The sequence below is a fragment of the Stegodyphus dumicola genome, chromosome 2 (assembly GCF_044657685.1).
Source record: "Stegodyphus dumicola isolate Sdum_Otavi_A_Nest chromosome 2, ASM4465768v1".
In the NCBI taxonomy this organism is placed as follows: Eukaryota; Metazoa; Arthropoda; class Arachnida; order Araneae; family Eresidae; genus Stegodyphus; species Stegodyphus dumicola.
In genome coordinates this window covers 111961661-111976977 of record NC_140769.1, presented here as the reverse complement: position 1 = coordinate 111976977, position 15317 = coordinate 111961661, and the positions used below count along the sequence as shown (strand labels likewise).

The 15317-nt window shown below is 30.1% G+C and overlaps 2 protein-coding genes across 2 annotated transcripts in view; one reads left to right on the top strand and one right to left on the bottom strand.

The window, feature by feature from the left end:
* Nucleotides 1–1335: 1335 nt before the first annotated feature.
* On the bottom strand, nucleotides 1336–5853 carry Orc5 (origin recognition complex subunit 5). Its single transcript, XM_085811032.1, has one exon. The coding sequence runs from the start codon at nucleotides 5690–5692 to the stop codon at nucleotides 4367–4369; it is 1326 nt and encodes a 441-aa protein (XP_085667158.1). The 5' UTR covers nucleotides 5693–5853; the 3' UTR covers nucleotides 1336–4366.
* Nucleotides 5854–6048: 195 nt separating this feature from the next.
* The window catches only part of mRpS29 (mitochondrial ribosomal protein S29), an 80299-nt gene continuing 71030 nt past the window's right edge, over nucleotides 6049–15317 (top strand). The window contains exons 1-2 of the mRNA XM_085811031.1: nucleotides 6049–6183; nucleotides 7792–7922. Coding sequence (XP_085667157.1) covers nucleotides 6150–6183; nucleotides 7792–7922 — 165 coding nt within the window. The 5' untranslated portion in view covers nucleotides 6049–6149. The remainder of the gene's footprint in view (nucleotides 6184–7791; nucleotides 7923–15317) is intronic.

The window sequence follows — 15317 nt, the reverse complement described above, 5'->3', positions numbered from 1 at the left end:
ACCTTTATCGCCTCCAAAATGTGGCCAAACTACCAGTTACCATATTCCAAAGATCAGATAAAAAATGATTTGGTTGATCTTTGCAATATGGTAAGTGGTAGTTTGGCGACATTTTGGAGGCGATAAAGGTTACTACCTGGGACTTTGGTAATAATGTGAGCAGTACTCAGTTCCGACTACGCATTATTTTGCGTGAGGGAAAGAGAGATCATGGGATATGTCATGTGATATTAATGGATGAATTACGGTTCTTTAATCGGAAAAGGGGGGAAATCGGGAAAAAATGTGGAAATTTTGTAATTAGCTTTATTCTGTGTTGTGTGAAACAGTGTTGTTTAATTTTTGGATCCCATGGCCCTAACTAAAGTGAATTTGAAATGGGTATTTAGGCATTGTGATAAAGAGAAGTTTGCTTTTTATTTAGCGGAGGAAGTATGGAGGAAAAATTTAGAGGTAAAAGTTTTTGGATATTCTATTTATTTTATATGTGGAAATGTTCATATTTGGAAAGGGTAAATACTTTTTCGCGATCAGGTAATTTCATATATGTTCTTTTTACCGGGTTTAAAGATTGAGAAAATTGTCATGTATTTTCGTGAAATTTTTCTAATTTATGAGAAAAAAGCAGTGTACATGGATATAGTGAAGAGTGTGCGCAATGCCATTTTTGTGCAATTCTGGGATGTTTTTTTAAGTAAAAATAAGTCGCCGTGTACATGGTTTATGTGTATGTGTTATTTTGAAAAACGCGTAAGGAGTATGGTATTGTGCACTTTTTCCCAATTTTGCAGTGAATATTTGTCATGATTAAGCAGTTTTGTTTGATAAAATTTCTAGCATAAGTGTAATTCGGCTACTAGATTGTTTGAAGAAGTGTTTAGTAGATAAAAAGAAAAGAAACATGTCTTTACTTCGTGAAGACAAAATGGCGGCGGGGAAAAAAAATAAAGGGTTGCTGTAGGAGAGTTGGTTGCCAAAAAATCGCCAAGTTACCATAATGTAAAGATCAACCAATGATTTACTAAAAAAACATATAAAAGAAGAAACTGCTATGAAATTTACTTTTGTACTAGACTCTAAGACCAACAGTAATATTTTACTGTTAGTTCATTGTTATTCTGTTGGAGCATTTCTTTATTTGGAGGTATAAAACAGCAGTATTTAAGTTTTGCTGTATAAAACAGCAGTATTTAAGTATGTTTATCATTACAGCAGTATTTAAAAATTATAATCTGCTATAATAGTTAAAAAAAATGAAATTAAGTAACAAATATCAATAACAAAAAGTATTCCTTTACAAAATAAAGAAGAAATTACAAATTGAAAACATCAAAATATTATTAAAAAGCACAGGTTTATTTTAAATGTATTACTTTGTTATGCTGATAAGGCACGTTTCAGATAACCGGCCCTTGGCAATTTTTCGGCCGCCATCTTGGATTTCAAAAATGCGCTTTATCATTTGGCCAATCTGAATTCAACAAACTAATTTTCATAACCTTTTTTAGTTTTCTTTATTCTGCAGATAATCAAAACCATTTTTAAACAGCGATTACTGTACATGATTGCTAAGAAATATATCACATTTGCATTCTTCAGCTTTGCGTCTTTTTAACTTCAACAAGCTAATATTTAAGTACTAAAATATAATACAATTATATCTCTGAAGTTATGTGATAGGTGCAACTAATGAAAGTTCTGACCTCAGATTCCCAGTAGTCAGGATGTTATTACTGTTGTGTTATTGGAATCAGTTTCAGAAATGTACATATGTATGCATGTGTATATGTATATATATATGCATGTGTATATGTATATATATATGCACGTATGCACTTACACACACATACATCCATCCATTCATGCATATATACATAATTCTGAATCTTGTCCTGATAACAGAAAAATACCTATTTATCTTGCATACAAAACAATGCATATGAATTTAAGTTAAAAAGAACCAGTGGCTAAAAATGCACTTGTTTAAAAATATTATACATTTCATAAGAATTTATCAAATTTTCTCATTCGCATAAAGCTAATTTAAATTTAATTGTATACGAGTAAAAGATTAATTATTGCTGTGAACTAATTTTCAGAATGTATAATTCCATTCACTTTTTTGAACCAAAGAATGAAAGTAACAGCACTGTGCATAAAAATGTAGAACAACTGCATTGTTAACACAATTAATAACTCAAGTGCTGTTTTGAAGAAAAGTATGGGGTTTTTAGAGCAATTAGCATAAATTATTAGACATTGATGCTACTTATTTTATTAAAGCTAATTCTTATGTATAGACACAGGTTTTGTTCACCAGCATTTTATGAATTATTCACAATTTCAAATACAAATTAACTACAGGCATAAATATGTGAAATAAAATAAGCAGCCTTATTAAAGCAGACAGTGCCTTGCAATATTAAAAGTTACATGTTACAAAATTGGCAATTCAATCAGCTTATTTTATTATGGTGGCCACTTTAATATACAAGTGTCACCTGTATATATTCTAATATATTTTAGGAGCATTGAGCTTAAATAAAAAGTTGTATTTTACCTTTCTGGTACTTCTTCCCTACATAAATTTAGCATCTGAGGTAGCTATTTTATTTTACAAAAGGTAGAAATAAATATAATAGAGCTTTATTTTTTTCAACTGCAATTGACTCCCGATAACGATTTACGAAAATATGAACTAATTATGATTTGCGATTTTTTTTTGGGGGGGGTAATGTAACTACCTTATTTTACAAAAGGTAGAAATAAATAGACTAGGAAACGTAGAATAAATAGAATAGAGCTTTATTTTTTTCAATTGAAATGAACTCCCGATAACGATTTGCGAAAACATGAACTGATTTGTGATTTTCCAACTTTCATTTTGTCTTACCGTTAACGTTCCATAAACAGAATAGAGCTTTATTTTTAGCATTATCGGGTGTTAATAATGATTTGCGAAAATATGAACTAATTATGATTAAGACCCGATAACGATTTGCGAAAATATGAACTACTAATTATGATTTTCGATTTTCCAACTTCTATTTTGTCTTGCCCTAACGTTTCCTAAATCTACGTAAACAGAAAAATTTCCTTTCCGTCCTTCAGGAAAATTCCCAGAGTGGGTTGCAGGTTTGTAGCGCTTGTCAGGGTTACCATAATCTGGCGCACGCGCACTCTTCCGAGATGTCAACAAATCGCCAAGGGCCGGTTATCTGAAAACTGCCTGATAACACTACTTAGATTTGAAAAATAAATCTCATCATATTTTTTATTTCAGACATGATCATGAGTAAAATGAAAACATTTTTAGAGTCAGTGTTAAGAATCAATGATCAGATTACTAGTTTCCAATGATCAGATTACTAGCAACCCTCAATAAAAAGTTGATTAATTTTTGTCCAAGCTGAGATGAAAAAGACAACAGCCATTTAAAAAAATTGTGGCACACTAAGAATTACATATAATAGCAAACAATTACCAAAATTAAAAATGTAAGAACTATCCATTATAAAAAAGTTACTTTCTTTTTTCCCCTTCCCACATACACATCTGTTTTAGCTTCAAAAAGCACGAGAGAATTATACAAATTTGACATTGCACATGACTACCACTGTGCACACTGTCACTGTCAGTGGTGACGTTGATGACAGTTTCGTGACCGTATCTCTCGGTTTCGTATCTGAATTGAAGAAAAAAGATCTTCACTATTCTTCAGCAAAATATTTTTATCTAATCCTCGTAAGACCAAGCCATGTATCTGCAATCAGCAATATTTGCCTTTGAAATGTAAGTATGTATGTACACAATTATATATCCAAATCATTACAGCAGTATTTAAGAATTATAATCTGCTATAATAGTTTAAAAAACTGAAATTAAGTAACAAATATCAATAACAAAAAGTATTCCTTTACAAAATAAAAAAGAAATTACAAATTGAAAACATCAAAATATTATTAAAAAGCACAGGTTTATTTTAAATGTATTACTTTGTTATGCTGATAACACTACTTAGATTTGAAAAATAAATCTCATCATATTTTTTATTTCAGACATGATGATCTTGAGTAAAATGAAAACATTTTTAGAGTCAGTGTTAAGAATCAATGATCACATTTGACAGCAACAATTTTTTTTAAGCTTTTACAAAGATCAAAATATAAATTAAATATTTAAAAACATGAAACATTAAAATTTAGATTATACATTATTCACAATATTTGGATATTAATTTATAAAAATATGGTTAAAAACATATGTTATCCCTTATTATTTGTGTTCAATGTGGTTTATTAATGAAATATACACAGTGACTAAATACTAAATTCATGTTGTATTCCAAATTTAGAATTTTTAAATCTCATAAAAAGTCATCCAAATATCCCATTACATCCAGATTTACAGTTTTTCCAATTTTTTCCACAAGATCAAGTTCTGCAAGACACTTATACTTTGGGCAATCAAGTTGTTCATCTGCAGATATGCGATGCAGGAGTCGCATACTGACAAGTGATGATACCTGAGAATAAATAACAGCAGATGGCAACACTTTTTCTCCAACAATTGCAAAAAAAATGGCCAACATACGATCCAATGGAAATGGCTTCGGCCCTAACAAATGTCTGTTTTTTTCAGCTTTTACACATTTTCTTTTGCTTGGCTGTTTTCCTTGGTTCTTGACAAAGTGTTTAAAATCTGTTTTTGGAGAGTTATATGAAGCAAAATATGATGCAAGTAACAAGAATTTAGTGTAGAAAGGTAATTCTCTGGTCATATGAAAGGAATCAACTGATGCTGCTTGAAACTTACTTTCTTTATCCTGATCCACTGTACACAACTTACTCCATTTAGAGCCAGAAAGTTCTCGGAGATACACAGAGTTCATAGCTTTTTTTAATGTTGGTTCTATATTTTTCCACAACCGCATGCTACTTATTTCATCCTCAGGTTCTTCCTTTAAAGGTTCACAATACTTTTCAAAGTTTGCTTGAGCAAGATGCCTCAGTTCTGACAAATTTCTTGTGACTGCAAAGAACGTTTTCATAATAACATTGATGTAGCCTTCATAAAATGATATAGAATACCCAGAAGGACAATCTAGGGCTAATATGTCACACATCTGATTTTTAGTATAATTTGGGAAATGAAGGGAAACAGGATTAAATGAAGACATTTGATTTCTAAACTTAATCCATGGTAGTTCAGATATGAAAATGGACGATATATTAACTTCTGATAATTCTTGAATACGTATCAGAACAGACAAAAAAAAAGGATCCAACTTCCGCAGCACTTCTGCACAATCAAATATGAGATAAGTCGTTTCATTTTCATTTTTTAAATTATCTTTGATAAAATTAATAAATTCACAAAAATTATAACTTCGCTTGCATTCGGCGCTTCCAGAAGAAAGTTGTTGAATTATAGAAGAAAATATCAACTGAGGATTACATAATTCATGACAATTAACCCAAGCATGTAATAGGGCAAAGTTGTCTACTAACCTTGAAACTAACAGAGTTTTACCAGTGGACGTATGGCCATAGATAAAAAGACTGGGGTACGGCAAACTGTTTTTATGCCCAAAAAAATTGATCAGAAAATTTTTCTGATCATCTCTGTATAAAATACTCGCATTCTTTCGTTGACACTCAGGTTCATTTGTAATATTTTCTACCACCTCCATGTTAATTCATAGCATTGCATTTAATTGAAGACGAATTAAGTAGTAGTTCTCATCTTTCTAAGATGTGAAAAATGGTCATCACATTTTATTTTTTAATGCAACATAACTTTAAAAATCCAGACAGTGATTTCAGTTTAAAGACGGGATTTAGGCGCCATACATAGTATAGTTGTTTTGTTACTGCTGTCGAAGCACTGATTAATTTTTATGAAATAATTTTACTAAAGCAATTTTTCGGTAACATTCCAAAATATTTAATTTGTATCCAAATTTTGAGTACTTTAGTAATGTGAGTAACTAAATAATTCCATTTTTAGAATACTTTCACACTAGTAAAATTCTATACGTATTTTCTTCGCCCTTATAATATTTGTGGACGGAGGGACGAAAGACGTACTTATACTGGTGCATCAAAATACATGCAGAAATACCGAAGGAAGTGAATTTCAATATAAATATGTATTTATCAGGTTCTGCTGTTTTAAGAAACGGTAAAAATTTTTATTTTAAAGCTGTTATCATCTTTCAATGAGTTTAAATCAAATGTTATTTAAATATTTTCTCCTTATGAAGGAGAAGATGTCGATTTTTCACTCTCATGTGTAATGTTCTGTTTCATAACTACTTAATAATTAATTGCTAAATAAAATTCAGATTTCAGCTTATATACGAATAATATGTTTTTGTGTTAGTAAGATGGTGAATTATAACTTAATATTTCAGTTATCAGTCTAAATTATAACTTCATATTTAGGTAGTAATTTATTTATTTATTTATTTATGTTTTTAATTTCTACAGATATATACCATTAAAAATGTATTGCTTCACGTTTAGAGCTTTAGCAAGACGAAGAACATGTTACAGTTTAAGCATGTACCTGAAGTAATTCTTTATGTAAGCTAATGTCTGTGCCAGCTGCCAAATTAACCAGATCAAATTAGGCCAGATAGTGTCAGCATCTACTAATTAAGTGTATTAGAGTAAATAAACTAGATTTTACGCTTTTTTATTTATTTTATTTATTTATTTTTTTTGAAAATTCACAGTAACAAGAAAGGAAATGAAACTTCCTAAAAACAAATAATGAATCATGCAGATTTGAAATCAGCAATCCCAGTTTATTCGTAGAACTGAAGAATTAGTGTAGAGGTATTAGACCAGCACATAAGTGGAACAAGAGATAATTATAATTCAGTGGAATCCAGTTGAAGAATTTTCCAAAGGCCTGCGAACCCTCGATAGCCAGTGGATGTTTTTTACATATGACATAACAAACATTTTTATATTTTATGCATAATATTACTTTTTTATATTAGATAAAAGCCTTTTATACAAACTGCAATATTGCTTTTCTGTAGTGATAAGACCATGATGCAAAATAGTAGCTAGAAGAAAAGTACTGATGTTAACCAAAAGAGAGGAAAAAGTCTATTTAAGTAAGAAAAGTACACTGTTCAATGACCAAATAATGATTAACCTTTTGGGTACATTTGACGAGTGAGACTCGTCATCTGATTACTTATGCGAAGTTACGGTGAACGAGTCCGACTCGTAATCAGTGTTGTAAATAAAATGCTATTTCAAAAATATATTTATAAGTATATTTCAAATAAAATATATTACTTTTACATATTAATCCATATAGCGACAAATTAAATCTGTCCCATGGGCAAAACTCTTCAAATAATTCGGTACTCAAAGGATTAATGACTCATTCAACAAGTCTGAAGAATAAGTGAGCTATAAATTATTGTGAAAAGGGGGCATATTAAGTCTGGATTATCAGCTGACTTCTCGTTTTTTTATGTAAAAATGTATAAGGTGCTTCTTCTATAAAAGAGTTAAAACATTATTTTTATAAAAAATGAATTGCATATTTTCTAAACAAAAATGTTGTGTATTTTATTATTTATTATAAAAATATAATTCTGAAATTAAGTACAGCAATAATAATTAAGAGCAAAATAGCTGGATAATACTTATTATGTAGTTATTTTACTATTAATTAACTGGTTACGTACTGAAGTACATTTTTAAGTGAATACTAATTACTTATAGAAATACTTTTTTTTAATATCTTTTGTATTCTCTTTTATAGACATACTGAAGCCAGTTTCTTTAATTTTGAGTAATCCTTCTCGCTTTGCTAAATTACTTTCATTTTCTACATCATCAGACCCTGCTGTGAAAGATCCTTTACCTCGCTTCAGAACTGCTGAAAATAACCCAGTAAGTACATGTGTTATTTAATTCTTTTTTTTTTTTTTTTTTTTTTTTGAATAGAAATTTAAAATTATATGAAAGTGCTTAAAAGTAAATTAAAAAAAATGCTTTATGTCAGTCTTAAAGATATGGTAAAATTGATATGGTCTAAGAAATAAGCTTATTCACATATGGCATAGTTTGACTTCTTTAACCCTCTGAGCGTTATGACCAGGTTTAGGCGGTCAAGACGGTCTACCTCGAAAGCGTTACGGACGCTTCTAGGCGGTCACTGGAAAAGTGTTCGAAAGCGTTACTGACGGTTCTAGGCGGTCAGTGGTGAAGACCTCGAAAGCGTTATGACCGCCTTAAAGCGGCCGTGCAGATGTCTCCTGCCCCCCTTATTTCTGGAACCCTGGAGATCTCTAAATGACAGTTCTCAGTAGAAGGCAAAGAGGGTTGCTCTTTTTCGTTTAAGACCGCTATGTTTAATCGCCAAGTAAACGCTTGTGCATGTAGTGGTTTATAAACAACAAACAAACGTGGACATTCTTCGTGAAATAAAAAAGTAGCATGTAAGCATGTTTTTTCAATACTCTCTTTAAACAGATAACATTTTCATAAAATATCCTTTAGTTTTTAAATTGAATGTTCAGAAATATGCAAAATGCTCGTGAATTCAATTAAAAAATAGCATTAGGAAATATTTAAACAAATTTACTTATGGATATATAGATACATAATTAAAACCGACAAGTTTTAAGTTTTAATTATTCGAGCGAAATGAATAGCGCATTTAATTACTGCATTTAATATGAGTTATATATAATTACATGTAAAGAATAACATAATTAAGCAATAATTCAAATAAAAATTAGCCATCAACAGTAATTTATAATAAGTGTATTTTGAACGGGTTTATGAAGCATAATCTAATTTGATAGTAAAAATAATAATGGTGAATTATTTATTCATTTTGGAACAATATTCGTCGCTTATACTGGTTTGATGAAGTTCTGTTGAACTTCATTTCAAATATTCCAAAACGTTTTATGTACATTGATTTCAATGCGATTTTTATTACAAAAAAATTCAATGAGTTAGATTTTCTTACATAATTGTAATTACATTGTTCAACGCAAAATAACTACAAGCAGAAAGGCAAAGGTGTGTTAAAATTTCTGTATTTTGCTATATAAATTATTAAAATAACCAACCTACAGCCTAACAACTGAATGTCCGAAATATAACCCGCAACTTTTCTAAAAGTAACAAATTTCAGTTTAAAAAAATGCAGTAAATAAATAAAACAAAATACTATAAAGAAAAGAAGCACGAAAATTTACTTTATTTTTAGTCCAAAGGGGCAATTTGCCCTGGAGGACTTTTAATTTCGCTTTGGCATCTTTCATTGAAAACTATAAACGGCGAATCACTTTTCAAATTGTTGCCACTAAATATTATCGCTCTGTATTATACTTAAAGAAATTAAATAATGAAGAATCTGCATGAATGTACGTATGTTTCTCGCATTGTGATAAAACAACGGTACCTAGAGCTATCAAAATTTAAATAACGTAATCTTCCATACAATATGGGCATGTGGAAGCCCTAATTTGAATTTGAAATTTGTTTTATTATTGATTTCATATTTTATAACACTTCAATGAATTTTTGATTAAAAAACTAAACGATTTCAAAGCGACCCATTTTTATCTCCAGTGCGAAAGACTCTAAGATACACTCATTTTAAAATAATTTTGAGATATTGCTGTTGAACTGAACTTTATGGTTTGAGTACGTAGAACATGATATTTAATGAGGTAACACACAAAATGTTAAAAACGCTCCTTTGGAGGTAGTTTACAATCTGAAACCTTTCATATTTTTATTTATTAGTCCAAAGGGGCGTATTAGTATTTAAAACAATAGTCCTTGAGAGACTATTATTTTAAATACTAATACTGTTTTCATTTTTGCGATTTTGCATTGAATCACTATAAATGGCGAATCACTTTTCAGACTGTTGCCACCAAATGTCCCGCATTACATTTGAAGTAATTAAATAATGAAAATCTGCATAAGTGTATGTATATTTCTCGCATTGTGATAAAAAAAAAAGGTTTGAAAAAAGGCCATCCAAGTTTGAATGACGTAATCCTCCTACGAATATGGGCATGTGGAAGACCAAATTTGAAATTTGTTTTATTATCTATTTCCTATTTTGTGAAACTTTAACAAATTTTGGAGTAACAAACTCAACGATTTCAAAGCAAGCAATAGCAACACTCTACGGGGGTGGAAACCTTTTGTATTGTGAAAGACTAAATAAATATTAAATGCTTTTGCATTTATGTTACATGACAGTAATTAGAAAACAATAAGTGTAGATGTGCGAAAAACCTGTACTTATAACCTTCTGTATTTTTAAAGTAAGTACAAAATAGTTCAGAATAGCAGATGGCTTTGAGATCATTCAGTAATGTCATCGTAAGTATATTCTCTTCACGTTTCGGAAGAACTGCAGTAGTTCAGATTTGTTGTAAAAGAGTAATTACACCCCTGGGGATTGGCGTACTTATGGAATGGAAAAACAAGCTTTGAAACATACTCATACAAAAGTCCTACCTTTTCTTCGACAGATAAATGACAGATGAGATAATTTTAACACATGCTTTCAATCAGTTGTTTCCTTCTAACAAAGCGTCTTGCGGGGCTAGCAGGATCCTAGCAAAGTCTTGTAATAGTCTCTTGTTTTAAATATGCTGTGTTCGAACTCAAATTCAAAGACAGGCATTTAAAGATTTTATTAATGCTTTTTTTTTACATTCGATGAATCAATATTTGTTTAAAAAATAAACACATAAATAAACTTGCATAGCAGATCAAAATTATGTTGCTGTGGTAATGTTTCATCAACAGTTATTAGTAGTTATAACAGCATAACTAAATAAGCCCATTTTGAAATATAGATGATATTGCATTCATTATTTTTAATCTGAAACAATATCAAATTGTTATTACTAGATAAAATGGCTTAAAATAAACTGACACGTTATAAGAAAATTTAAATTGGATTCACTTTCTTTCACACAATTTCTGACCAGTTCTTCCAAAATATTTTAAAGCTTACTTTACTACATAATAGAAATGTCTCCACGTTCGTTGTTTTTAGTTAGTAATTTTAATTGGGGCTGATATATAAGAAGGCTATTTATCGTTGTTGTTGTGTTACAGTACTTATTTTATTGTATAATGCAAATTTTGATCAATTGGTTAATTTTATAATGTATAGAGGAACTCCAAAAAGAACAAAAGTAATTTCCACCGTTATAATATGTCCTTAAATGGTTCCCAATGAAAACATAGTTAACTAAGTAGTATACTACATTATATTAATTAATTTACTAATCAAATAGCAAAAACATTTCAAATTCGAAATCTATCTTTTTACCAAGTACTTTTTGCAAAGTAACAAAAATTCTAATCCCTTTGTTGTTTAAATTAAAGATAAACAAAAAATGTTGTTTTTTCCCCATGAAATGCTAATTTTATATTATTTGATAAAAACTGGGAAGTGCAAAATCAAAATCCTGGCAAAATACATATACTTATGAATGAACACAGCACACAAACATTTCTTCACCCTAAGCAAATAATATTTTAAACAGCTTAAAATGAATCTACTTTCAAAGTATTTAATTTGTGATAGATAATGACAGCTGAAAACATTTTCCAATATTACAAGATAAAATGAGGTTATTTCTCAGATGGTTTCACAAATAAACTCACAAAATAAAGAACGCTTTTTTAAATTTTTAGTTTGCAATATGTTAGATGCTTTATTGAAGAATTCGCAATAATATCGTTCTGATTTTCATTTTATCCAAGATTGCCATTATTTTTCACTGATGAGCAACTTGCTAATTATTAGTCCAATGTAGAGTCCTCCTTCTGTTTTCTCATAAAATCGCCTTTGTAAATTTAGAGTTTAATTTAGCAAAACGTTTTCCACCTAAGTGGTAAAATGTCTTCGTAAAGAATTCCCTAAAGAAATCTGCCTTGTATTTATGTTGCATTTAGGGATATTTTCAAAAACACACACTGCTGATTGTTATTTTTAATAGGTGAACAAAAGAAATATTATTTTTTAAGAAAGAATATAACTTAACTGCAAGCTATATCTTATTCCTAGATAGCGAAGCTTGATTACAAACTCAATTTTTAAAATACATTTAATTATCTTTTTGCTTTAAAAAATGACTTGTCTTGTAATTGTAAATGCATAAATCACTTGTTTTTTAAAACTAAGTGATCCACTCTTAAGTTGAATAATTACAAATAGCATAATGTGAACGATTAATGAAGCTAGAACCGCCAGTTTATTCTTATGTAATTAATAAAAATTCCATTGTTTCAGCATCCTAGTACCTTTCTTCTTCCATACTAAAGCTCACATTTAAGCTTTAGAAAATAATCATATTTCTTTCAATTACCATCCCTCAGTCGAAACTGATGAATAAGAGTTTTTATGCATAACAAAGGTGTTTTACTGGGTATTCGGATAGAAAAAAAATTCTCGAAAAATCTGAGTTGTTAATATATTTTTGGATAACATCCTGAGAGGAATTCATTAATAATAGTAATATGTAAAGCCATGAAACAGGTAAACTCAAAACGTCCTTGGAAGGATCAAAATCATGATCGATTCAGTTTTTTAAATAACGCAAAGCTGCGAAGGCTACCTGCCTATCAAGAAGGATGCCTTATTTAAATAAATTCTAGTTAATGATGCTTCAATTTACCTTACAAGGGCACAAATAAAAAAAGATCATTCCTTATATTCTCCTTCCTTAAGGACCGGGATTCGAACCACAGATCTTCCGATTTTACTAGCTGGATCTGCTACTACTCGCACCACCACAGGACGCAAGGTAAACCAGTAAGTCTTTATAAATGTACTTGCACGACAGCATTATATGAATTGTTGGCCATTTTAACTTCGAAAATTAGATAGAATAGTATTTGAAAATGAATATTATGTTCAATTATTTTTAAGTTTGTTTGTAAACTGATCGTTGCCTTTCCAATTCAAAAAAATTTCGAATCATATCTAGATGCTAGATATATCATTAAAGCATTTACTTGATTTGGCCAACCACTTAACTTACACGTTGACCATTTAAATAGAGCACTACCAATTGGCTCATTGAAAATTATCATATTCATCTCTGTGAGATGGATATGATTCGCATCTCTTTCTCAGAAACAAATCTACCTCTGTAGTAGATTAATGTATAGGTAGCAGACATTCTGTCACTGTCAGCCGAGCGGTAAAGTCGCTGAATAGTCGCAGAATACCGAGTTCTGACTTAAGTTCGATTCTAGGAGAACGGGCTGGCTGCATGGGCGTTTTCATAGTTTTCCGCATATATAACATATATACGAGCAGTTTCTTTAAAAAGTCCTGGGGCCCACCAGCGGCCGAGCGCTAAAGTCGTTGAACACTGGTAGTTCGGTCCGAGGTTCGAATCCCGCGAACGGGCTGGCTGCATGGGTGTTTTCGTGGTTTTCACCATGCGTAACGTGTATACGAGCCAGTTTCCCTTAGAAAGTCCTCCACGAAGGCAATCCTCCCCTTAGGCAGATAGCCCTCAAGGCTTTGCCGTAATTAAATAACCTAACCTATAAAAAGTCCTCCACGAAGAGACCCTCCTCTTAGGCAGACAGCTCTAATATGCTTTGATGTAGTCAAATAAGCCAAAACATTCTGTTGGCGAAAAAACAAGGTTACATTTATCGTGAATAATTTCTAATGCAAAAGTTATACTTGTTACTAAGGAAAGAATTTATTTTTGTGTAAAATTCAGATTGCTTGAATTTTAATAATTCTCAGAAACAAAACACAAATAACAAGAAACTAAAAAAATATTCATAATTAATTAGGATATATAAACAATGTAATCATTAAGCATATTTTTAGTAAGAAAGAATATTTTGTAATAAATAAATGAAAAATATATTTAATATTACAGAATCCTCTATATATCTCTACAAAGTATAAAAATTACAAATATTTTTCAAGGTGCATGTGCACCTGATAAAAATATTTACATTGTTTATTATTCTAGCGATATTTTTAACCAGGTGCATATTTTCCGTGAGGCATTTTCCAGAGATTTTTTTCCCCGATATACATTTTCAGGATATTTTCTTGGCATTCGTTTTACTCAAGTGGTTAGGTTAAAGTGTTATTTTGTATGCTGTGAAATCTAACTAGAATTTATTTTCATTCCATATTTGCTTCACATAAATTTTCGATTTCATGTAATATCCAGTTTCATAATGGCACTATCATTTTGAGATTTACTATACTTTTCAGTTTTTTTTTATTAAATGTCGTCTACAACTACTTTCAATAAAATACTGATATATAATAGGGAAATATAACATACACGCGCGCACATGTTCACAAACATACATCACCATATGTATACACAGTGTTTTGTATGTGTGTTTACACATATATATATAGTTTACATACAAAACAGTTTTAATAATTCCTATGAAAAATGTGATAAATTTTCACGAAATAAACTGCTTAAATTTATATATATATATTGCGTTTTCCATAGTTTAACATAGATGAAGTTTTTAAAGTCTGAATTTAAATAATGACGTGTTTATATATACTGTAATTACAGATGAAAGGATGTTTCTGAATCCTTTTCAAATCTTCCATTTCAAAATGCCCCTTTGGCACTGCCGATTGCAATAAAAAAGGGAGGTGTACAATTAGATGTTATACAGATGCCCCATACAGGAACTTTCAACATTCTACTGTTAACCGTTTTTGAGTTATGCGATATACATGCATACATACGTACGGACATACGTCGCGCTAAAACTAGTCATAAGTCCCAAATATAAAATTTCAACATTTTATGTTAAGTTATGCGACATACGTATGTGTAAACGTCATGATGGAACTATTCAAAATGGAAATTTCCTTTGAAATATGAAAATCGAAATGTTTCACGATTATTTCTCACAAGTCAAAACGGTGTCATAAATAACTAACTACTAATAAATTTATGATGCAATCTAAAGAATTGTTTAAATCTAACACTTAATAACTGGAATAAACTTATAATATTTGAAAATTAAATATAAACATAATATTAAAGTAAGTTGTTAATAATTTGTATTCGAAAAATTGGAACACGAGAGAAAAAAATTCTCACAAATTCCCTTTGTATATTAAAAAGTATTTCCTCAGAAAATAAGGATAAAAAAATGCAAGATTAATTTTTCACCTGGAAATTTCACCTGGAAACTGGAAATTTAAAGCATTTTATGTAATTTCTCTTACTGATGTATATTGACTAACTTTCTGTTTTTGGCACATATCTTGATTTAAGG

What these genes read in the sequence shown, in the direction of transcription:
- Orc5 (XM_085811032.1), bottom strand. Translation starts at nt 5,692, where the DNA reads ATGGAGGTGGTAGAAAATATTACAAATGAACCTGAGTGTCAACGAAAG.